The 25,165-nt window shown below is 40.9% G+C and overlaps 1 protein-coding gene across 12 annotated transcripts in view; it reads left to right on the top strand.

Annotated features, from left to right (window-relative positions):
- The window catches only part of USP34 (ubiquitin specific peptidase 34), a 106,414-nt gene extending 84,762 nt beyond the window's left edge, over window positions 1-21,652 (top strand). For 8 of the 12 annotated variants that reach the window (XM_064647470.1, XM_064647468.1, XM_064647467.1 and 5 more), the window contains exons 58-81: window positions 555-635; window positions 1,818-1,903; window positions 2,794-2,962; window positions 3,048-3,122; window positions 3,679-3,830; window positions 4,240-4,288; window positions 4,378-4,482; window positions 4,602-4,646; window positions 5,421-5,525; window positions 7,666-7,813; window positions 8,784-9,418; window positions 10,534-10,691; window positions 11,548-11,626; window positions 13,882-14,008; window positions 14,314-14,421; window positions 15,413-15,517; window positions 15,644-15,768; window positions 16,766-16,918; window positions 17,810-17,933; window positions 18,587-18,666; window positions 19,158-19,298; window positions 19,422-19,568; window positions 19,946-20,105; window positions 20,352-21,652. In XM_064647470.1, coding sequence (XP_064503540.1) covers window positions 555-635; window positions 1,818-1,903; window positions 2,794-2,962; window positions 3,048-3,122; window positions 3,679-3,830; window positions 4,240-4,288; window positions 4,378-4,482; window positions 4,602-4,646; window positions 5,421-5,525; window positions 7,666-7,813; window positions 8,784-9,418; window positions 10,534-10,691; window positions 11,548-11,626; window positions 13,882-14,008; window positions 14,314-14,421; window positions 15,413-15,517; window positions 15,644-15,768; window positions 16,766-16,918; window positions 17,810-17,933; window positions 18,587-18,666; window positions 19,158-19,298; window positions 19,422-19,568; window positions 19,946-20,105; window positions 20,352-20,962 — 3,768 coding nt within the window. In that variant the 3' untranslated portion in view covers window positions 20,963-21,652. The remainder of the gene's footprint in view (window positions 1-554; window positions 636-1,817; window positions 1,904-2,793; window positions 2,963-3,047; window positions 3,123-3,678; window positions 3,831-4,239; window positions 4,289-4,377; window positions 4,483-4,601; window positions 4,647-5,420; window positions 5,526-7,665; window positions 7,814-8,783; window positions 9,419-10,533; window positions 10,692-11,547; window positions 11,627-13,881; window positions 14,009-14,313; window positions 14,422-15,412; window positions 15,518-15,643; window positions 15,769-16,765; window positions 16,919-17,809; window positions 17,934-18,586; window positions 18,667-19,157; window positions 19,299-19,421; window positions 19,569-19,945; window positions 20,106-20,351) is intronic. The other 4 variants (XM_064647475.1, XM_064647477.1, XM_064647472.1 and 1 more) reach the window with 3 other exon arrangements.
- Window positions 21,653-25,165: the final 3,513 nt, after the last annotated feature.

Raw genomic sequence — 25,165 nt, 5'->3', positions numbered from 1 at the left:
TTGTTTTAAACTGTCTCTCCTTGTGACTAAACCACAACCCTGTGAGTCAGAAGACTCAGCTCTGTTATTGCTGAGTGTAACTCTGAATGAGTCATTCCCTTTTAGTTTTTCATAACTCTTGGCTCTCTGGAAACAGGGAGGCTTTTCCACATGTTAAAATAAAAGCAAAAGGGATCTAATTCAGAAACTGCTGTTTAATCCTATCACAATTCCACAAGATCCTTCAGCTTATGCTTTATTGGAAGCATTGTTTTTATTGTGTTGACATCACTTTTCAGGATAAGTGTGTGTGTTCTTCCAGATAATTAATGGCATGCAGAACACAGGGCTAAGAAGATACTGCATAGAAATTTATATGGATGTTTATTGCTCTTGATCTTCATTTCTTTATTCCTTCGTGCACAGAAGCCATTTAGATTTCCCTTGGATTAGAACTTGCCTATTCCTTAATAATAGTAACATCGATTTCTCTTCAGACTTTAATATCATGCAAACAGAAGATTTGGACTAGAGCAAGTTGGGAACAAAACTAACACAGTATGTATCTTCTGCAGTGGTTTTTGGATCGTATGGCTGATGATGATTGGTGGCCAATGCAGATTCTAATAAAGTGTCCCAATCAGATTGTGAGGCAGGTAAGAAAAAATGTTCTTTCCAGGTCAGGTGAGCCATGAACAGAAAGGGACAATTCTGAGGGCACAGATTTAATACCATAATTGTCTGGTTCTTTTCCATCCTTGAGTGTGATTTAGGGAATGTGTTTGGCCATGGGAGTGTTATTGTTGCTTGGAACAACATGGATATTAAGGTGGTGCTGTGGCTGCACAGTCGGGACCACAAATGTCACCAGAGATGCAAATCAAGGTTCCTACAACTCCCTCACGATCTCCACAAATTTGAACACTTTACATTAAAAATGTTTGTTTCTGAATGAATTCAGCAATAATTCATCAAGATACACGTTCAGAAAATAAAGAATAGACCATGTACATTCACTCTGCTCCTCAAAGTTCCTATTCTAAACTTCTGTAGTGGGTTTTTGTGGTAAATTTATAATATTATGCCACAAAGTTTTGTTAATACCCTTTTCTGGACTTACTTAAAATTGAAAAAAACCAACTGTATTAGTAGCATTTAGACATTCACAAACACAACTATTAATAGTGTTACTTACAAGTCTACTTTCTTTGCATATTAAAAGGTAAAACCTGTAGCATTTACTTCATCTCACCTGAATCCTTCAGTTGAATTTCTGATTATTGAAGTGATGTTTCCATATGGAACCATACATAGTTCCTATATGTAGCCCATCAGTAAAGGAATATATTTCATGAGAAAACTCTATGCAAAGTCTTTGGGCAAAGTTTTAATCCTCCTGAATGTTCTACAGATTAAAAATTACTGGAAGGAATTTCCTTCAACTTTCCACGTAAATTCTTACAAGCCTGAGGGGAAAATTAAAGAAAAAGAAATCTTGCCAAAAATATCAAAACCTTTCAGAAAATAGAGATAGAAGAAGAAAACAATATTTTTGAGCAGCAGTATAAAGTCATGTTTCAGGAGTGTACAGTGCACACCAATATTAAAAGCTGGTTTTAGGTTCCTCTGTGGGATCTCTTTATAAAAACCGGGTTTGACTGATCTGTTAAAATATGACAAAAATGAACTGTGGGGTCTCAGCTTTACCTTTGAATCTTTCAACCTGTGAAGAGCTGGAAGTGGGACTTGGAGACAGAATATTCTTTGCTTAGAAAGCACATCTTCACATGTGTGTAAAGGGATGAACATGTGGAGTTCATTCCCTTCTCCCTTTGCAGATGTTCCAGCGTTTGTGTATCCACGTGATCCAGAGGCTGAGGCCAGTCCATGCACACCTTTATCTCCAGCCAGGAATGGAAGACTGGTAAAACACAATACCTGGAAACTTCTAATTATCCATGCATTACTTATTAATGAATTACTCAGAATAGTCATGTAAACCTAAAATGATGCTAATTTAATTGTTCTTTATTATTCTGCCCAAACTGCTCTGATTTATTTAAAAGTACTATTAGGGTTGCAAAAGTAACTATCTAAAGAGACATTGTTTGGAATATTTATTCTCTTAGAGTAGGTTTTCAGTAGGATCTGTATTTTTCCTGTCATTACTACCCTGCAAGTGTAAATCTCACTGCTCAGACATGAGAATCCTACTGGAAATTGGATCTGGGGGCCCAGAGGTGCAAATTTTAACTTAAATTTTAACACATGTAGTCAAAGAAGGTTGGAGAAGAGAGGCAAGTCCTATAAGTAAATCACAGTTTTTGTCAAAAAGCAGGAAGAACCCTCTTGGATTCTGTTTGGTTCTGCTTACTCCCAAGAAAACTGTCACTTTATCTCCAATTACAAAATACTCAGACACTTTTTGATACATAATGAGAAGAAGAAGAAAATAGTTTTTCTTTTGTGTTGAGCTCGTGATTGTGATAATAACTTTTTGAGAGAAAATGGCAGTAGTAACTGCAATAACTGTGCTGCCTTATCAAAACTCAGGACATGAAGATACAGGTTTTGTGACAAAAGAGAGGATTTCATTTCATTTTCTCTGGAAGCCTCTGTGACTTGTTTTGTTCAGCAATAAGATCCAGCCAGGAGCAGATGAATGACACGTGGGTTTCTTACCTGGCAGAGGAGAAAGGGGCAGAGTAGAAAACAGAGATTTTTAGTGAATTTATTTTTTTGAACTGGTTCAGGATGACTTTATGCTCTGTATATATCCATGAAATGCCTGAGCTGGGCTTGGTTTGGTTGCAGTTCCGATGACATGGACGGCCCCGTGGAGGACATCGGCAGCCGCTCGTGCGTCACGCGCTTCGTGAAGACCCTCCTGTCCATCATGGAACACGGGGTGAAGCCCCACAGCAAACACCTCACGGAATATTTTGCCTTCCTTTATGAATTTGCCAAAATGGGGGAAGAGGAAGTGAGTATATCCCTGGGGTTTGGGGAATTAAGTTCTGTATGTGCCCGTCTGGATTATCCAGTAATTCCATACCCGTGTGTTTCAGAGCCAGTTCCTGCTTTCACTCCAAGCCATATCCACAATGGTCCATTTCTACATGGGAACTAAAGGACCTGAAAATGTGAGTTTTGAATATCTTGTATAAGAAGCACCAGTTTTTCATGTTTTATGTGTGATCATTAGTGCTCTGTCTCTTGAACCGTCTTTCAGCTGTTAAATTAAAATTACTGCAATTACAATTACACAATGCTTCAATTACATAAATTATACCATTTTTTCAGTGTTTAAGTGATATAATATTTTAAAAAAAGATGTTGAATTGGCTGGTTTTGTTTAGTATAGAAATAGATATTAAGTAGAAGCAATTAAAGTTGTCCTTACCATGCTATTAATGGTAATGCTGTTAATGATTGCTAACTCCTATTGTACAACTTAGGTTATTAAACTTCCTTGCTTTTTCTGTTAAATAAGCCACCATATCTTCAGCCAACCCATCTTTTGCTTTCTAAATACAGTTTAGCTTCTGCAAAATGAATGTTTCCATATGAAAATCAATTGATATTTACCTGGTTTGATTCCTACAAGTTTATTAAGTTCTTGGAATAAAAGAGCAGGATCAGTGCAAAGGCTCAAAATATCCACAGCAAAGTTGTCTTTTTTTTTTCCTTCCCCTTCAGCCACAGGTTGAAGTACTTTCTGAGGAAGAAGGGGAGGAAGAGGAGGAAGAGGAAGATATACTTTCTTTGGCAGAAGAGAAATACAGGCCTGCTGCACTTGAGAAGATGATTGCCCTGATTGCTCTCCTGGTTGAACAGTCTCGCTCAGAAAGGCAAGAGCTGGAAAACCAAAGTAAATTCTGACCTAAGCTGGTTCAGAGAGGAATTAAAAGATGTTGTGGGTCTGTTTGGGGGTTTATTGTGGGCTATTTTAACAGCATAAATGAGCTTGTATTTAAGCCCATTTTATTTTTAACCATTTAAAAGATAAAGGTTTTGTCATTGTTGACTCAGTAAAAGACTTGGGTTAAATATGTGAAAACATTCAACTGTCCACATTTGGATTTCTTTTTTTATCTGGTCTAAGTAAAAAATACTTATTTTTTTTGTTCTTTTTTACATCAATACCTTTATTGTCTCTTGTATGTTGTGACCCTGAAGAATATAAACACTCAGTCCTGGATGTCTCTTTAACTTTACTGATTCATCACTGAATTAAAATGATAATTTTCTTTATTTTAGGCATTTGACTTTGTCCCAAAATGACATGGCAGCATTGACAGGGGGAAAGGTAAGTAATTTAAGAATGACTGTATATATGCACCTCTCTGTACATATATAATTGTAGGCAGTGTAGTAATACCTGATTATCTGTTGCAGGGCTTTCCTTTTTTATTCCAACATATCCGTGATGGGATCAACATCAGGCAAACCTGCAACCTCATTTTCAGTCTGTGCCGGTACAACAATCGACTTGCAGAACATGTGAGTACAAGGGACTCGTGCCTGTTTGTGGAAAATCTTCTCTAATAAATGTAATGAGGTAATTTTTATTATTTTAATGAATAAACTCAAGTCTAAGTGAGTTTTGTTTTGTCTTTAAGATTGTGTCCATGCTGTTCACATCTATAGCAAAGTTGACTCCTGAGGTATGTAAACATACTGCTTGTCTATTAAATAGTCTGCCTCCATATTTTGCTGTTTTAAATTACTCAAATAATCTTTTGCTAATCAAAAATCCTGCATGGAACATGATCCAGGGAAGTTTTTGTGCCATTAAGTGAAGTGGAACTGCACTGTGGATGAAGTTTTTGAAAGCAGAAATGTGCTGGGCCACTTAGGATGAAAGTTTTATTCAAAGCCAAAAAATGTATTTCTACATTCTCCACCAATAGGAATTTTTTTAAAAAAATTGCTGATATTAAAATCTTTGTTCTAGAATAAGTGGAAATGAGTAATTATTGTCTGGTTGTTCAAGTTTTGGGGCAATATTTTGCAGTTCTATGCATGGAAACACATTTCTCAGTCAGATTAAATTCCTGCCCTGGTAATAACAAAAGTACTGAGAGTTCCAAATGGATTCCAGATGCAAAATATGTAATTATAGTATTAAACCCTTTCTTCAAGGGTTGTTAGAAGCTGGGTGAGTCTTGGAAAACTTAAAAAAAAAAAAGTCTTGTATCATGTTGCCTTGCACTGACTGTAACCAGGGGCTTAATTCTGCTGTATCCATGTGTGGATATGGATATATATGGATTATTTACAGATTAAATAGTAAGGGATTAAAGTATTATAAATGTTCATGTCTACAGTTCATGGAAATCTTACAGACTTTGGTTGGGATTTTTTAAATACTTTCAAAAAAAATCAGTGGATAAAATAAAACAGATCAAAAACTATATTCTTCTTTTTATGCATTGCAGGCAGCCAATCCTTTCTTCAAATTGCTGACCATGCTCATGGAATTTGCTGGTGGACCTCCAGGAATGCCACCCTTTGCTTCTTACATTCTGCAGAGGATATGGGAGGTACAACCTGTAAAAGAAACCAGAAGCTAAATTGTCTTTCTCTTGTTGGTTCTTTAACATACGTGAAAAGGTTTTACACTTCCTTGCTGCCTAGGTCCAGGATTTTTTATTACCATTCCTCTTCCAAATAAATGGCAACAGCCAATAGACATTTAAATTTTAGCTTAATGAGAAATGAACTGATTCACAATAAGGGTCTAGAATGCTGCTTCTAGGCCAGTTCCAGGTAGTTTTCTCAGTTATCCTTTGCAAGGACTGTAAAATGTTTCAAGACCCAGCAGTTGTTAGTTGGGTTCTTTTGGCCATTCTGTACAAATTCCTTTAATATTCTTGCTTTCTAAAGTGAGAAAGAGACTTTTCCACAAGTTGGCACAGGGATAAATTCCTTGATCTGAGCAACAGGTGAGGAAGTAAAAACTTTCACTTCATGTGGCTGCTCTTGGAGTTCCCAGCACAGTTTGCTGTCTTTATTCCCAAGGGTATTGTGTCCAACCTGGAAACTGGAACATTGAATATTCCAAAAAGTGGGGCTGGGGTTTGTAAGAGGTTGTTACTGTGCAGAATTGAGACCTCTGGTAAAACACAAACCTGTTTGTCCACTGTGGGGTAGAACATGGATTGCTGTTCCCAAGGATTTTCCTCCTGGTTGGGAGCAGTTGTAGGACAGCAAGTGTTTGCCAGGTGACTGATCTGATGAATGAGCTGTATCTGCTCCTCAGGTAAAGAAAGTTCAGAGAGCAGATCTGAAGGTCCAGAATGACATCCAGCTGCTTTTTGTGGATGGGGAAGTGGCAGGTTATGAATTTCCCTCAGGAAATCTTTCCCAGAGTTTTTTAATTAAACTTCCTGTGACAATACACAAGCTTGGCATGAAGTAAAGTCCCTTTGCTTAGTGCTTCCCTCAGCTGCAAAGTTTAGAGATGTAATTTTTTAAGCAGTCCTCATTTTATTTTCCCTCTTTATCCTCACTGCACAACCTGAACCTGCAGAGGAAGCAAGGCCTCCAAGGTTTCTGTTGGAAAATCAGACTTTTAGCAGTAGTTCTGGCTCTGGTGTTTCCAGGGTTATCCTTACCTTGTCAGCACAGGTCTAGGGATACAAACAGTGCAGGCAGGGATGAGAGACTTAGCACTTGATGCACAGACAGACAGATTTAGGGTGTAGAACCTCCTCTTGCAGCCACTCCAGTTTCCAGAAGTCATTAAAAGGTGCTGGAGCTCTGCAGACAGTGAGCAATGACAGTCCCTTCCTTGGGCATCACCTCCAGCCATTGCCAAGGAAACCTGACAGATCCATTTGTCATTTCTAAATAAAGGGGGGAGATTGTTCTTCAGGTGTTTTATTTTTAAATTGAGATTAAAATTTTATAAGCAGAGTTCTGGTCCTGTCAGCTGCTCTCTGATTCTTCAGGTGGATTAGAGTAACTGGGGTAGCTCAGCAATCCAGTTACTGCCTCTGGTTCCTTAGATAGGGAGGAGTTCCTTTTTCCTTGTTTGGGCACCTGAGGCTCAAGGTAAAAAGACAACAGTTTATAAAAACTAGCAAACGAACTAATTACATTCACTGGCCTCATGTCAACAGATTTTCAACTGCACAGAACCAGAAAGCCACGTTTTCTCCTTATTCTTTGGGCTTTGATCCCACACAGCACTCCACAGGCTATTCACTGCCTTGGAAAAATGCTGGATGAATTTATTCCCTGAAACTGTAAATTCACAAAAAAAATGTCCTGGTTACCCTCAGCATGAAGCTGTGTGAATGTCTTTGCATACCATTTATGTTCTTTTGATGTACAAAGCCACTGATTTGGTGTTAAGGTTTTGTGTTGGATATTTTAAAAAAAAACACTTATTTGTTTATAAAGACAAGATTGTTCAGTTTTTGTGCTTAATATCTCAACTCCTGAATATCTCATAATATGCAGAATAATTTCCTGCACTTAGACTGAACTTTCAAAAGCTCTAAGAGGTTCAGAAGCACAAAACAGTAATAAGGGGTTTTTTTGTGTGCCGGAGCAGCTCAGTCCTGTAGGTCCTTTGATAGCACTAAGTGATTTTAAAAAGATATTTGAAAGTTATTTTTAGGGGATTTTAGTGCCAAGGGTAATGCATTCCTGTTGATTTTTCCACTCTCCTGTCAGGTCATTGAGTACAACCCCTCTCAGTGCCTGGACTGGCTGGCTGTGCAAACCCCCCGCAACAAACTCGCCCACAGCTGGGTCCTGCAAAACATGGAAAACTGGGTGGAACGTTTTCTCCTGGCACACAACTACCCCCGAGTGAGAACCTGTAAGTGACTTTCAAGTGAAGAAAATTATTCTCCTTTTGTAGCAAGTGACTGTGCATGGGGGTGTCCCTGTCACAAATGCTCCCCTGTTTGTCTTTCCTTCCTTTTCCAGTAGTTTTGGAATTGCTGTATTTTAACAGTACAACTGTGGTGCCTCATCAAGACTTGCTATCCAGTTTTGATGAAACCTATGTTTTCATTTGGTGACTTAAATGATACTTTAGTAGGTTCTTTATCCCATGTGGTTAATCTGCAAGGTCCAGGAAAACCTAAAGAAGAAAAAGAGCTAATCCAGAAGGTTTTCCATAGTGTCCATCACATAGTTGTAGGTAGGAGTAGTACGTGGTGTTCTTTCACCCCTCACAGAGTAATTCAGTTGAGTCCTTTGAAGTTGTGGATCAAGAAGAAGCCACCTGTGCCTTCTGCTGAATTCCAGGTTGTCCTGACTGTCTAGTGTGTTCTGCCAGGAATAACACTGTCAGATTGCCAGAGCACATTTTCAGCCTTTCCTGTGTCCCCATTTTTTTTACAAAGGAGATTCCACAGTACAGGACACACTGAACTTTAATACATTTTCTGTGGCTGAGGGAGATGTGGGAGCTGGAGGTACAGCTTTGCAAGAGGCTCCAGTTGCAAACATCTCTGAGGAGATAATGATGTTTTGGTTGAGCAGTAGACAGTCATGGAAAAATCTGGTTTGTGTTCCTGGGGGATGCAGTGTCAGCACAGGGAGAACCAGGCACAACACAGGGATGTAGGGTGAAGAGGCCTGAAAGCACATCTCAGCACCACTCTTAGCATGTTTTACTAGTCCTATCCACTGGGATTTTTTCATCCCTAGTGTGACTGTGGTAATAGCAGAGCCTGTAAAACCCTTTGGGATCTGTAAATGGAATGTACAGTGTAATTTAACATGGCTGTTAAGCGGGTGTGTCACTGCCAAAGGTGTAACAAATCTGTTTCTATTTGAAGCTGCAGCCTATCTCTTGGTGTCGCTTATTCCAAGCAATTCCTTCCGTCAGATGTTCCGATCGACCCGCTCTTTGCACATCCCCACCCGTGACCTGCCCCTCAGCCCCGACACCACGGTGGTCCTTCACCAAGTCTACAACGTGCTGCTCGGCCTTCTCTCACGAGCCAAACTCTATGTTGATGCTGCTGTCCACGGCACCACAAAGCTGGTGCCCTACTTCAGTTTCATGACGTACTGTCTGATCTCCAAAACCGAGAAACTCATGTTCTCCACTTACTTCATGGACTTGTGGAACCTCTTCCAGCCCAAGCTCTCCGAGCCGGCCATCGCCACCAACCACAACAAGCAGGCCCTGCTGTCCTTCTGGTACAACGTGTGCGTGGACTGCCCCGAGAACGTGCGCCTTATCGTCCAGAACCCCGTGGTGACCAAGAACATTGCCTTCAACTACATCCTGGCCGACCACGACGACCAGGACGTGGTGCTCTTCAACCGCGGGATGCTCCCGGCCTACTACGGCATCCTGCGGCTCTGCTGCGAGCAGTCCCCTGCCTTCACCAGGCAGCTGGCCTCCCACCAGAACATCCAGTGGGCCTTCAAGAACCTCACCCCGCACGCCAGCCAGTACCCAGGGGTAAGTTCCTGGCACCAAAATTCCATCGGCGTCGTTTCCCCTCTTACCCCGATGTCCCCTGTAACGAAAAATGTGACAAATTATTTAACGTGTCTGCATTTGGATTCCCTGACTGTACTTTGGGGGGAGTTGTTTTGGATGTTCCTTGCTGTGGAGCAGTTGGAGAGCAGATGTGGTTTTTTTCTGGGAGCAGACACAGGTGTTTCCATTGTTCAGTATTCCATACGCCAGCTTAGTCGTAAGAAGCAAGGAAAAGCCTTTAGTGGTGGTCTAGAAAGCAGGTTGTGTTCTAACACATGAAGTTGGAGGAATTCCCAGTTTCTGGAGTAGGGCCAGGATTTAGCCTGTTGCATTCCAGTGGAGGACAGCCTGGTGTTCACCTTGGGAATACTTACATAGCTTTGGCAAACACAGGGAATTGCACTGTCACTACAACACTTCCAGTAGAGAGTTATGTTAAAGTAGGTGTGTAATGGGGAGACAACAGCCCTACAAAGGCTTTAGGAAACAAAGTGCTTGGCTTTGCTTGATTGCCCTGTGAAAATTGCTTTGGGGTCCTTTAGGGGTGTGCAGGGACAGAAAGAATACAAAGATTTCCATGAAGGAGAGACAGAGGAAGTGTGAAATCTTCTGTGTTAAACATCTGCCTAGTTCAGCTCACAGAGAAATTTCATACTCTGACAGTCCTGGGAGGAGTCCTGCTGCTTTCCTGGTTGGCATCTCCCCTTACAAGCCTCAGTTTGTCTTGCAGGGGACCTGAGTTACTCCACTGTGTTTATTAGTGTTCCCCAGACTGCAGCAGGTTTTAGCACAAGCAGCTTTCCGAGTGTTTGGTCCCAGGGATGGGGTTTTCAGATTCCTTTGTACATATATATATGTTTATGTGTGTACATGTATATGTGGCAAGGAGCTGTGCTGTTAGGAAGCACCACAACATCTGATTTTATAACTTTGTTGTAATGCTCAAGAATGAGTTCCCATCTAAATTTGCTCACATGTGTTTGTTCCATGTGTTACTTAACATCTAGTAGCACAACAGTAAGTAATAAAAATCAGACCTAAACCATAATATACTGAGAGAGATGACTCTAACCCAGTATTTTTGTGTGTTTCAGGCAGTAGAAGAGCTGTTTAACCTCATGCAACTGTTTGTAGCTCAGAGGCCAGACATGAGAGAGGAGGAGATAGAAGACATAAAGCAATTTAAGAAAACAACCATAAGCTGTTACCTGCGCTGCTTGGACGGACGGTCTTGTTGGACGACTCTGATAAGGTACAGCACTGTTCCCATCCAGCATTTCACTGGAATTCCACCCTCAGCCTACCCTGGTTAGATGGGAAAAGCTGTATTTTCAACTGCTCTTGTTGATGGTTGTTATTTTGGGGCTTGGTAAAAATTGTGCCCGTGGGACAGAATTTTATTGTGTCGTGTCTTGGAAGAGTTTTTCATTTCTAGTCTTAGTGGTTCATCTGAAACTGTTGCTGGGCATTCTCAGGGAACTATAAATTGCCTGTGTGTGTAGGGTCAGGTTTGGGGTTTTAGATGCAAGTGTTGATGTTTTGAAACACTTGTGAAAAGGACAAACTGTTACCTGGAAGGGTGACATGGGGTCACCTGGCACAGAGCACAACCAGGCTGTCCCAAACGCTCTGGAATCATTTTTATGTTGAGAGAAATCATTCATTAGCATAATCCTTTCTTTCCTATTCTGCTGAAAGCATAAAATAGCCTGCTAAAAATGTTTTTGGGCATTTAAAAGGCCAAACATGTGCTTAACTGAGCCTGTTTAAATGTATCATTTAAGAAGCATAAACCTCTCCCTTTTGAAGTTCGTTATTTTCCAGTTTTTCCCATTTTTGCAGATATTATTTGGGAAATAGTTTAGGTTTTCCTGGGAAATGCTTCTGTTTATAAAATACTTTCCATAATATAAAGAAAATTGACAGCAATATGAGGGGAAAAAGTGAAGAGCAGATGTTCTTTTTGGTGTTCTTTTGGGGTTTCTTTGTTCTTCTGTGATTTTTTTATCAAAATACAGCACGAGCTTAACATTTTTAAGCATTTCTTTGAATTGTGAAAAGATGGGATGCAATTTTCAGTGTTTTCAATATCTGGATTTTTTTCCTAGTGCCTTCAGAATATTATTAGAATCTGATGAAGACAGACTTCTTGTTGTGTTCAACAGAGGATTGATTCTGATGACTGAGGTAAGTGCTTTGCTATTTAATTATAACAAACATCTCACACTGGTACTTCCCCTGTCATCTTTAATAAGATTTCTTTAGTAAGAAAAAGATCAGGAAACTGCCTGTTTCTCAGGACAGAGGGAAAACCACTCACAAATGATGCTGAGAGGAGTAAATTTCTGCTTTTCTGGTGTCATTCCCTTTGTTACAGATAACTGGGAATGGCTGAGCACAGTCACATAGTTGTTACTAGTTAAAAAGTGTTAAGGCAACAGGTTAAAATACAGAAATAACTTGAAGGATATTCAGCTGCAGTTGTATTTCTGACATTTCTTTGAAGCCCTGCTGAGGCAGTTTATCTTTCCTGTCTTTTGTGCCTCTGCAAGAAGGAGTGGTCTGAGAACACATAAACTCGATTTCTTTCTGATGAAACTAAACCTAAAATGTGTTTCTGGAGCACATTTAGTGTAGTCAGGTTGTAAATGGGTATTTGGGCCATGAGACCAGACCAGAGTTAGTTTGAAATAGAAAGGGGAAAAACCCCCTGAAATAATTAATCTCTGAACTGGATACAGTTGGGATGTGGAGTCCCTGCCCCCAGCAGTTTCACTGCACAGATCCACACTCCTGAGGGTGTCACATCCTGGATTCTGTTCAGCACTTCCATTAGGGAGGTGATGGATGAGAAGGGGTGTTTATTCAATATCCTGGCAATGCACCATGGGAAGGATGTGTTAGATCCCTTTGGGAATAAAAAACTGGATGTGTTGGAGAAAGCATAAAAATAAGATCCAGTTCATTCTTGGCACGTGTAGAGTGGTGTATTCAGGGAGAGAGATTAAACTGGTGAAACCCTTGGGGCAGGACAAGTGGCTTGGAGGTGTTTGTGGCTGTGCAGAAAAATGGGATTTGGGAATGGGCTGTGCAGGAGGGGTCAGCCAGCACAACTGGAAGTTGTCAGGAGGACTTTGAGCAAACATCTGTCAAGGATATTTAGTCTGCCTTAAGGCATGTGGGTGGACTGGATGATGCTTTGAGGTTGATTCCAGTCCCATTTTTATATGGTTTGTATAAAAAAATTCTCTTAACTCCTTTCATACGTCACCAGTTTGTATTTTCTGGGGAAAAGTGATAGATGGAATTCCAAAATCACTTGGAAAAATGAAAATGAACACACTGCAGTGCTGTTTGAAAACTGAGTTTTCAGGAGCTTGTTACACATGTAAGGCTATTGATTAATTAACTGTGGAATTACTCCAGAGTATCTGTTCCTCTTTGTTGTGAAACTGCCTAAATTCAATAAACTGGGTCTGAAAAGTTAGAAAGTGAGCTATAACATTATCCATACATGAAACATAAGTAGGTTTAAGATACCTGTGTACAGATGTATTAAAAAAACTTGTGTAACAGCTTAGTTAACCCTGATCCATACCAACAACGGATAATTAAATTTATAAGGAGTCTGTGATAGAAAATTAATTTATCCTGTGTAAAACAGTGCTAGAAATGAGGTAAAACTAATGCTACTTCACAGCTTGACATCACCTGCTCTTATATTTTCCCTTGTTGGCTGGAAGTGTTTTGTGTGGTGACAAATAACGCGCCGAGGAGTTGTCACATCCAGAAGGGTTTTCCACTTAGGATTGGCCATGTGTCTTTTATCTCCCCTGGAATATAAAAATGGCCTGGCAAGGTTTTGCATTACAGGGAATGAGGTTCCTGTTCCTTTGTCTTTCAAATCCCCCAGCAGATCAAATATCTCCTCTTACATCTTGCGCTGGAATTTTTTGCCGTTCAGAAATGAGTTGCTTTTCCTTCCCCGATTTTTCTATCAATCACAGATGCCCAGGAGGTATTTTAGTTATAAAAGGAGGAGTAATTCATCTCATGTACAATCACACAGCAGATGTCCTTAAGCAGCATTTTGAAAAATGAGTGGCATCTATCTTAATCTTATCTTTCTTTCCCCCCAAATTCACATACCTGTGTCTGCACTTCTTGTAGCACTTGGTCTGTTGGCACAGAATTCCAGGTGTACAAAAATCCTGTGTCTCAAATTCTGCTTTGTTCATTGGGCTGGAGATAAAGATGTGAAAACTTTGTCATTATTTTGAGCCAGTAACATAAAGCTTTCACCTTGAAAACAAAGAACTTTGTGAATATATCTGGCACTGTGTATTTTTTGAGCATAAAATAAATGTACCTGTAGGATAAAAAGAGAAATACTAACAAATATGTTAATTTGGCTTGTTAATTCTGGCATTTTTTCTTCCCAGTCCTTTAACACATTGCACATGATGTACCATGAGGCCACAGCTTGCCATGTAACTGGAGACCTGGTAGAGCTTCTGTCCATTTTCCTTTCGGTTCTGAAGTCAACACGTCCATATCTGCAAAGAAAAGGTTTGATTATAACCCTGGAAAGGATTATATGCCTGTAGTCTGTGAATTCATTTTCCTCACCCAAACCCTGGTGCTTATGATCTGTTTAAAACCTTGCTGAACAAACCATATCTATTATGGTCACTAATAGATATTAAATTGTTATTTATTACTGAGTTAGTGTGAAACGAGATTACATAAATTTAATTTAACAGATTTCTAGGTGGATTACAATCATTAGAGGAAAAAGAGATTCTTTTTTTCTGTGCTTTATTTGAAGTGCTTTTGAGCAATGCCCTGAGCAGATGTGATGTTTGCACTTGCAGATGTGAAACAAGCTCTCATCCAGTGGCAGGAGCGGATTGAATTTGCCCATAAGCTCCTGACTCTGCTCAATTCCTACAGTCCTCCCGAGCTTAGGAATGCCTGCATTGGTAAGTCCTGCCCATGAACCTGCAGGCAGGAAGGACCTGTCCTGCACAGGTACCTGCTGTGAGGTGTAAATGCCACTTTTGTAAGTGCCAGAAAACTCTGTAGGTCGGGATTGTTCGTGGAATATTGTCAGGACGTCAGCGCTGATGTTCTGATCCTAAAGAATCCTGGTTGTGTCAGGTTGAAAGGAATATTCCCACTTCCCCAGGCACAAACAGTCAGCTGTCACTGAGAGACTAAATTTACCACCTGAGGAAAAACTCCTCAATTCAGGTGTGAGTTAAGAAGCAAATCCCAAATCTCCATTAAAATCCAAACATGAACTAACGCTCCCCTCAGAAGGGGTGACCAGGTTAGTCTGAGAAACAGCTTTTCCTGTTGGTTTTTCTGACCCACTGCTGTAAAGTGGAATAGTGGAAGTAAAGCTTAAAATAGCTTGTAGAATGGCATGGATTTGCTCTGTAAAATGTAGACACAGGTATTAAATACAAGTGTCTCTTTTGCATTAGCAGAGCTATGTCAGAAAGGTCCAGGCTTTTCCTAGTTCAGGCTTTTTTAATGTTATTTAATGGATTGCTGATAAAGGCCTAAAACTGTGTCCAAATTACCTTTTTTTTGTGTGATTTCTGTGCATCTCCCCCTGTTTTGAGTATTTCCTCATTGTCCTCCTGACTCTGCTGCTGGTTGACATTTTCCAGGAGTCAGACCCGTTTAAGAAGAAGCAAAGAGGGTAAATTTTACTGAGCTTCTCCTTTCTCCAAGCTGACACCCGTCCCTGGTGGTTGATCTACCACTGAGCAGCTTTTCTCCCAGTGGCACACAGAGGTGAAGGGAACTGGGACTGATTTAGGGGTGTCACTCAGGTGTTACTCACAGTGGAGCTGAGTGAAAAGGGATATGGAAGCGAGTTTGCAAATGCATGAGCCTTAAGTTGAACTGTTTGCTGTTAAGAAATAACAATATGTAATAGCAAAAACAACTTTTTGTTTGTAGATGTCCTCAAGGAGCTTGTACTTTTAAGTCCTCATGATTTCCTACATACTCTGGTTCCATTTCTACAGCACAATCATTGTACATACCACCACAGTAATATCCCAAGTAGGTATTTCAGTGATTGTATTTTGAAGTTCTCTTACACTATTATTACTCTGTCGTGTTCCTTGCTGATGTCAAATATTGACCTTTTTAATGTTATCCCCTATTTTATCCGAACTTACACTACAGTGTCTCTTGGACCTTATTTTCCATGTCGTGAAAATTTGAAATTAATAGGGGGGAAAAGCAATATTCGTCCTCCGCGTCCCGAACTCAACATGTGCCTCCTGCCAACCATGGTGGAAGCCAGCAAGGTATGTCAAGTGTGGCCCTAAAAAGAGCTGTTTCTCTCTTGTTTGCCCATTTTTATAAAAGTATGGCAAGAATCCAGTAGCTCAATGCATTTACCTTTTCTTTGTAAGCAAAGCATAATTCTTCTTCAAGATGTGTTGTCCTCATATACTCCATTCTAGTTGTGCACTCCAGAAGCACCATTTCCCTGCCCTTGCTGACACACAGCTCCATATTCCAGACAGGATAAGGGTTTGGACCTAGTGTTAGGAAAAAAAAACCCAGAGCACACATTTGGGTGATTTTCCAATCTGTCTGTGGCATTTATAAAAAAAATTGAGGGATTGTCCAGAGGGGTTTCACAACATGTTGAGGTTTTATTGCCAGACAGCCAAAGAGATCCTGCAGGTTCCATCAGTCCATTGAGCTGGGACTGAGGTGTAATATTCTACTTGTCTGGGTAAAATCCAGTGCCTGCAATGTCATAGAGGGCTTTAAGTCTTTCACTTCCCATTTTCCCTTCTGTGGGCTTCCTGATGGGATGCCAGTTTTGGTGGGGCTACTCCGTAGTGATTTGCCACGTCCCGTTGTTACAGCTGCACCAACGGTGGGATTCAGCTCACGGCACTTTGCCTATCTAAAAAGTCAACTTCCAGCTCATCCTGTGGCCATAAATAGTTAACCCTGGGAAGGAGGTAAATAATCCCCCTCCTTCCTGCCCTGAGTCTGGATGAGGTGACTCTGCCTCCCTCTCCACCGACCGCAGGGAACCCCGAGTGGATTTTAGATAGCTAAAGTCAGGTCAGGTGAATCCCACCCTGACAGGAATATGTATGGACAATCATTTGAAGCAGGAGAACTGGTTACTTGCTGTCCGGTAACCGTGGTTCTTCAAGATGCTTTGTCCACACAGATTCTGTGCTCCTCCCGCTGTGCTAATTCCAGGTGCTGTCCTAGGGGATTCTTATGGGTGAAGGAATGGAGTGGTGGTTGAAGCCGCCATACCCCTTGTGCCCTCAGGTACAGTGGTCGCAAGGACACACTGGGTGCAGGCACAGCCCCAGTGGACACAGCTTTTCAGAAAGAATCCAATCTCCTGCACATGGGGCCTATGTGCACGTAGATGGGAATCTGTGTGGGCAACACATTTCGAAGAAGCTCGGTTACTGTAGGGTAAGTAACCCTTCTTTTCTAAAGCTTTCAGAACGATGCTGTGTCTATTTGTGCACCATCAAATCGACCGTGTGAACCAAGTGCTTAAAAAACAAAAATCACAGAGAGCCAGAAATTATCTGTGGTGGGTTCTTCCCATCGTGTATGGCCACGATACGTCATAGTGTAAATGTCTGAACTTTAAAAGTTGTCATCCTACATGACACCGTACTTTAGACTTTATATCGAATTCCTATACATTAGGAAGCAGAGGATTTTTAAACCTCTGTAACCACATCCACAATCCCATTTCCCTGTGGTTTTGCATGCTTGGTTTTCATTCAACTGCTTTGTTTGCTTGAGTTTTCGAGGTTTCCTTTTGGCTCTCTGCTCTACAGAAGCTGATGCCATTTTAAGCGTGTATGTCCAAAATAAATTAAAATACTGGCATACATATATCATTGAGACATCCTGAAAAATTCTGCTTAAAAACCTTGTGAAGCTTAGTCTCAAGAAAATTCTGAATTCTGCAGATCATAACCGACAAATGATAACTTAAAAAGCAGTCATGTATTTATACTTAGGTATCTGTTTGTGATGTAAAATTACTGATTCTTTTCTTGTCCCATTCAAGACATGGTATTTGCAGAGCTTTGCACCTTCTCAGTGTTGATTGAGAGTCCTCCAATAAAAGGTTTTACTGCTGGGGAGTTTATGCCATCCCTCCTCCCATCACACGTGGTGTTGCCAAGGGCTGGGCAAGGAGGCACCTGGAGATTCCCACTGTTTTCCTGTAGCACACAACGAAGCATTTTAGGGCAGGAAGTGCAGTGACACGAAGGGAGATGTTTAGGAACTCTGGGAGCTGTCCTGTTGTTCTGTAGTTTAAATGAAGCTCCCTTAAATCTTCAGGGCAAAGATGATGTTTACGACCGGATGCTGCTGGACTATTTCTTCTCCTATCACCAGTTCATCCACCTCCTGTGTCGAGTTGCAATCAACTGTGAAAAGTTTACTGAAACTTTAGTTAAAATGAGTGAGTATCAGGGTGAAACAGCCCGAGGGTAACTTTTCCTGCGGTAACTTTGAGTGCTTCTCCACTAAGTTTTATATTCAGAGTTTTTAAGGAAAAGCAGAGCTTGTGAAACTCGCTGCATTTGGCCATTATTTTGATCCACAAAACTGGTATCCATGTATGAGGTAGTGCAGCCTTACCCACGTGAGTGGCACACTTTGGGCCTGTCCAGAAAGGAGCTGAGGCAACCAGGGAGAATTCACGGGTTTTGTGCATTTAGAGTTTAATACAGAACTGGTATGGGCAGTTTAAATGGCTTTGGATCAGATGCTGAGTCCTGAGCACCTCAGTGGCAATTATATGACAATATTTAAAGTTTTGTCTTCCCCCACGGACCTGAGGGTGAGTTACTCAGTGTGCACAGACCTCAGTGTCACACCAATAATCTTGTCCCAAGAGTGATCACAGAATGTTCTTTTACCCCCTGAATCACCCATTTGTGTGTTCATTAAATGGACCGTACGAACCTCACAGACTGAGGGTTTCTGATCATAAGAAATGCTTGGAATGTGATCCTAGGAAATGATACAGCACCTTGGCACTGCTTTTATCAGGAATTTCCCTGTCTCCCACAAAATTCTGCCACACTGATTTGTTTCCTCCTGCAATTCCAGGTGTCCTGGTTGCTTACGAAGGTTTGCCACTTCATCTCGCACTGTTCCCCAAACTCTGGACTGAGCTGTGTCAGACTCAGGTAAGAGTCAGCTTGAGAACCAAAAGAATGGAAATACAGGCAAAACACAGGAATTGTAACTAACAGGTGTTTAATAAAACACCTCTGCTTATGTTGCTGCCACCTGATAGAACCTGAGAACTGAAGTGTAAAATCTGGGATATTGCATTTTCTCCCAGTACACCCTGCAAACACTGAACAACACTGAACACTGAAACCAGCAGCATCGGTGGGATGGTGGGTGTGCAGACACCACCTCGTCCTGCCCTGTGAAATCCCAGCTTTTTATGTAGCACAAACACTGGGATGATGAAAGGAAAACTGGGAGATCTCTTTGGGAGGCACCGTCCCTTCCCGTACGTACCGATGGGATAAACCAGCCTTCCAGGACAATGTGAAATAAGGATTTGTACAATTTGCTGACACCTGCTGGACCTGAGCTGTGTTTCAGTGGTGCACTGTGTTTCACTGCACTTCCAGTGGTGACTTCCCATGTTCTCTCTCCCTGCCAGTCCGCTGTGTCCAAGAACTGTGTGAAGCTGCTCTGTGAAGATCCAGTTTTTGCAGAATACATAAAATGTATCCTGATGGATGAAAGGACCTTTCTCAACAACAACATTGTGTACACCTTTCTGACCCATTTTCTTCTCAAGGTACGTGGTCCTTTAGTGATAATTCCAAGGAATGCAGTCATTGATGCTGTTTCATTTTGGGATACTGTTTTCACAGTTCCAATTTTTTTCAGGTTTAAAAAAAAAGGTACTTTTTTTTCACAGGTGCAAGGGCAGGTGTTTTCTGAAGCAAACTGTGCCAACTTAATCAATACTCTAATTACAAATCTAATAAATCAGTATCAAAGCCTAGAATCTGACTTCAGCAACCAGAGGGTTGAAATTTCCAAAGCAAGCTCTACTCTAAACGGGGTGAGTCTTTCCTAAGTTGTTAAAATACCAATTTATTTCCTACAGGAACTCTTCAGTGCCCTGTGCCAGGTCCTGGTTAAGGGTGGGCACTGTTTGCTCCACTCTGTGCCTGGTGAGGGCATGGCAACCTGGGAATGTCATATCCTGGGGAGCAAAGTGATGCAAAGTGCAACAGATTTAATGGTAGGAACGTCCTAACCCAGCCAGATTTTGTCTTAGGACAGATCTGCATTAAGGTCAGCAGACAGCAGTGAGTGGGACATTTCAGTAGTGTAAATATATCTGGAATTTGATCTTTTGGGCCTTACTGCACAGGATTAATCCAAAGCCAGTTTGAAATAAGGCTTGTTAAGTTTGTTACTGCTCTGTTTTTCCAGGACCTCCGAGCACTCGCCTTGCTGCTTTCAGTGCACACTCCCAAACAGCTCAACTCAGCCCTGATCCCAACTTTACAAGAGCTTTTAAACAAATGTAGAGCTTGTCAGCAACAGAGGAACTCATTACAAGAGCAAGAAGCCAAAGAAAGAAAAACTAAAGGTTTGCCTTCTTATAATGGTTGTAAAATGAGTGTAAGACATTATTTTATCCCTGCAGGGTGGGCCATTCCTTGGTCCAACACTGCACTGGAAATACTTTATTACGGAGCTAAAATTCATGAATTGCATGAATTTTCTGTCAGGAAATAAGCATTTATTGAACGTGGGAAAGGATGGGAATGTGAAAGCGGGCGGGAGCGGCAGGAGAAGCACCTTTTCCCTGAGCCAGTTTTCCCGTTCCTTGCAGACGATGAAGGAGCGACTCCCGTGAAGCGGCGGCGGGTCAGCAGCGACGAGGAGCACACGGTGGACAGTTGCCTCAGCGACATCAAAGCTGAGCCCAGGGAGGCTCTGACCCCCACCAGCACTTCGGACAACGAGACACGGGACTCCTCCATCATCGATCCGGGCACGGAGCAGGACCCTCCGTCCCCCGAGAGCAGTTCTGTCAAGGAGTACAGAATGGAAGGCCCTTCTTCGTTTTCAGAAGACATAATGTTGGCCACGCGGGCGCAGCACGCGGAGGAGCAGCCGGGAAACGGGAAATTCGAGGAGTGCAAAGAGTTCAAAGACCTGCAGGCTCCCAAGGATTCCATGGGAGCCGAGGAGGACTCGGAGTTCCCTTCCACGTCGATCTCCGCGGTTTTATCCGACCTCGCAGACCTGCGGGGCTGCGACGGCCAAGCCTTACCAGCCCAGGACCCCGACACGAGTTTAGCAATCAGCTGTGGCCATTCCAGAGGACTTTTTAGTCACATGCAGCAGCAGGACATTTTAGACATCCTGTGCAGGACCATTGAGTCTACGATTCACGTGGTCACACGGATATCCGGGAAAGGAAACCAAGCTGCTTCTTGACATTAGATGGAGCATGTCTGCTTTTAAGTATTTTTTTTTTTTTTTAAAAATCCTTCTTCTCCCTCCCCCTCCCCTCCAAAAATGCTGTTTGTATAAGTTTTGCTTATTTCTGTTTTGTGCTTCAGTTTGTCCAGTGCTCTCTGCTTGAATGGCAAGATAGATTTATATGCTTCATTCTTGGTCAGGCAGAACTCCAGATCCTTTTCTTTGTTTTTAATTTTATTTTATTTTGCATCCTACCGTACACTTTCTTAAAGGGCAATCAGATAATGGCTATGTTTTATGTAATTAAGAGTTCACTGTAGTGGCTTTCATTTAATATGGCTGTCTGGGAGACAGGGCCTCCTGGCCCTGTATGATGTAATTTAAACTTATGGCATTTTTACTGTGTATAATATGGTGTCCTCTGTGCCAGTTTTGTACCTTATAATCGAGGCAGATTGCCTCAGATCGCTGTGGTTCTTATTATCAAAATTAAGTTTACTTGTATACTAAACAACCACAAGAAATTTGATTCTGTAAAGAATCCTCTTTAGCTGTGGCCTGGCAGTATATATATGGTGCTTTATTTAACAGAATACCTGTGGAGGAAATAAAGCACACTTGATGTAAAATTAATTGTTTTATTTTTATTGACATGATCAATTGCTATTCTGTGCACTTCATTAAACTGATTGTGATGACTTTTCATTTGTTTATAATATGTTGCTTCAGTCTCTGGATTTGTCAGCAAAGAACCTCCTAAGTAAGTGCAAGAGCAGCAGAGAGAGATGAAGGGCAGGTGGGCAGGATTGATGGAAATCTGGTGCTGCTCTGGTTTATGTGCACAGATGTGGAGGGGCTGGTGCTTGGTGTTGGAACATGAAGTGCTGTCAGAAGCCAGTGCAACTTGGCATCTCCTTTCCTTCATTTTAACCTGTGTGATGGTGTCATTTTTCTCCTGCACCATTTGCAGACTTCCTTTCTTTTTCCCCTCTCCCTGGCTGTGCTCCCTCATTTTTGACAGCTGCTACAGCCCTGGAATGCTGGAATGACTTTATCACCTCTCCCGTCCTGTTTCCTCCTGTTATTTCTGAGCAATATCCATTTCCTATGTGACCTTTTGGCCTGTCAGTGTTACTGGTTTTAATATCCAATTAAACTCCATTTTCAGTTTCATTTTCCAGTTGCTTAGCTCATTTGTTTTCTATTGTCTTCATAATACATCTATTTTGGTCTGAATTCTTTCATTCCATCTACCATTTACTACAGTTTAGTATCATTTGCTTCTCCTTGAGTCTATTATATGATATTCTTGCTCCCTTTAAATCTACTCTCATTGTTTTTAACCTCGTGTAATTAATAATTTCTCTTTCAAGTTCACACTTTAAATTCCCTTTTAGCACTTTTATTCCTGCATTTACAGACACTGCTGATGCTGGTGAGTGTGAAGTTGGTCTCATTTATCAGACATGAAGTAATTATGGTTTTGCTCTCTTTAGGAATGATTTTATTACCTTTTCTGATCAGCTTCTCCCCAGGTTGTGATTCAGAGAAATCATCAACAGTTTTTTTTCTGGTCAGAACTTCTACAATCAAAACCCATCTCTCAAGTCTCTGCCAAACCAAGTGAGTTGTGGTTGGTCAGGTTGTCTTTAGGAAGATATTTCCCACTGGCTCTAAAGATCTTTGAGATGCAGCAGCCCTTGTAACCCTTTGGTGAGTAGTTTCAGTTAATTAATCACCCTTATTAACACTGTTGATAAGTTGTCTGACCTCAGTTCCAGCTCCTGCCCTCTGTTGGCTTTATCTCCTCCCCCAGGATGAGGTCACACCATCATTGGTACTGGAGAGGGGGATCCTGTTTGTTGGGATGGTTTTTATCTCATTTTCAGTAGACCAACTATAAACAGCACTTCATAATTATTTCATAAAGGATACACAAATATTACCCCATTAATCATGTCAAGATTACCAGAAATGTGATTATTTTTACTGCTCTTCTCTTACATTACCTTCTCATTTCCCCCTGGAGTATTCCTGCAATTTTATTGAGGTGTTGTTTTTTTTCCCCCTGTATTTTTTAAACAGAAGTAAAGCAGTACCTGCACAAATGTCTGCTCTTCCACACCCTGGTTCCAGCTGTTTATCCTCCATGTCCCTCATTTTACGTGCTCTGTAAGCCATTATTTTTTCCACAGTATTCCCCTTTGACTTCACATCAGTTTTCTGGTTTGTATTTCATTGCCTTCAAGAATGTTCCCTTATCCCTGCCTTTGAAAACCCTTTAACCCTAAACCCTTTAATCATTAACTGGCTCCCTCAGCCTCTTAAACCTTTGATTTTCTTCCAGGCTTTATCCCACCTCTCATTTTATTATTATTTATTTCCTCCTGGAAGTTCCACCTCCCATTTAACCCCTTCAAAATTAAGCTTTTCTATTTCAAAGCATCTCCCTGCACAGTCAGCTCTGCTGTGGGACTCCAGCTGTTGAAACCATCCTCTGTACTGATTTTTGGCCATAATACAACAAATCACATCATTCCCAATGAATTTTTTTTTCCCCTTTGGCTTTCTCAGCTCACCAGTCATTCACCATTTTTTGCTTTTTATTGCAGAGTCTCTGAGAAATTTCAGCCCCATTTTAGAAGGAACTGGTTTGCTGCAAATCCTCCTGAAGGGCACCTGGAACAAGGGAAAGGAACTTTTCCCTCGGATTTCTCTCAGTCCAGGCAAACTGTGTGCAGACAATGGAACCTTCAGCTGGGAAAAAAGCTAATCTCAGGTGTGGGGTTTTTTTTTTTTTGCATGATTTTCACATGTTCTTAGCATGTTCTATGTAACATGCCAAGAACATGCTAATGTCATGCTAAGAACATGAGAATGTCATGCTAAAAACATGCTAATGTCATGCTAAGAACATGAGAATGTCATGCTAAGAACATGTGAACATCATGCAAAAAATCTTAGATTCGTTTGTTTTGTAAGCATGACAGTCACATGTTCTTAGCATGATTTAAGCATGTTGTAATTAACATGCCAAGAGCATGCTAATGTCATGCTAAGAACATGCTAATGACATGCCAAGAACATGCTAGTGTCATGCTAAGAACATGTGAACATCATGCAAAAAATCTTATATTTGATTTTTTGTAAGCATGACAGTCACATGTTCTTAGCATGATTTAAGCATGTTAAGAGTAACATGCCAAGAACATGCTAATATCATGCTAAGAACATGAGAATGTCACATTAAGAACATGCTAATGTCATGCTAAGAACATGTGAATGTCACGCAAAAAATCTTAGATTTGATTTTTGTAGGCATGACAGTCACATGTTCTTAGCATGATTTAAGCATGTTGTAAATAACATGCCAAGAACATGCTAACGTCATGCTAAGAACATGTGATTGTCATGCTTACAAAAAGGGAATTTAAAGATTTTTTGTATGATGTTCACATGTTCTTAGCATGACGTTAGCATGTTCTTGACATGACATTAGCATGTTCTTAGCATGACATTAGCATGTTCTTGGCATGTTATTCTTAACATGCTAACATCATGACAAGAACATGTGAAAGTCATGCTTACAAAAAGTGTATCTAATATTCATGGCATTCACATGTTCTTAGCATGATGTTAGCATGTTCTTAGCATGTTATTTACAACATGCTTAAATCATGGTAAAAACATGTGACTGTCATGCTGACAAAAATCAAATCTAAGATTTTTTTGCATGATGTTCACATGTCCTTAGCATGACACTAGCATGTTCTTGGCATGTCATTAACATGTTCTTAGTATGACATTAACATGCTCTTGGCATGTTAATTACAACATGCTTAAATCATGCTAAGAACATGTGACTGTCATGCTTACAAAAATCAAATCTAAGATTTTTTGCATGATGTTCACATGTTCTTAGCATGACATTCTCATGTTCTTAGCATGACACTAGCATGTTATTAGCATGTTCTTGGCATGTTATTCAGAACATACTAACACCATGCTAAGAACATGTGACTGTCATGCTTACAAAAAGTGAAGCTAAGATTTTTTTGCATGATGTTCTCATGTTCTTAGCATGACATTAGCATGTTCTTGGCATGTTAATTACAACATGCCTAAATCATGCTAAGAACATGTGATTGTCATGCTTACAAAAATAGAATCTAAGATTTTTTGCATGTTGTTCACATGTTCTTAGCATGACACTAGCAT

The sequence above is a fragment of the Pseudopipra pipra genome, chromosome 3 (genome assembly GCF_036250125.1).
Source record: "Pseudopipra pipra isolate bDixPip1 chromosome 3, bDixPip1.hap1, whole genome shotgun sequence".
NCBI lineage: Eukaryota > Metazoa > Chordata > Aves > Passeriformes > Pipridae > Pseudopipra > Pseudopipra pipra.
The sequence above is the reverse complement of the archived record's forward strand: the minus strand, read 5'-3'. Positions and strand labels throughout refer to the sequence as shown.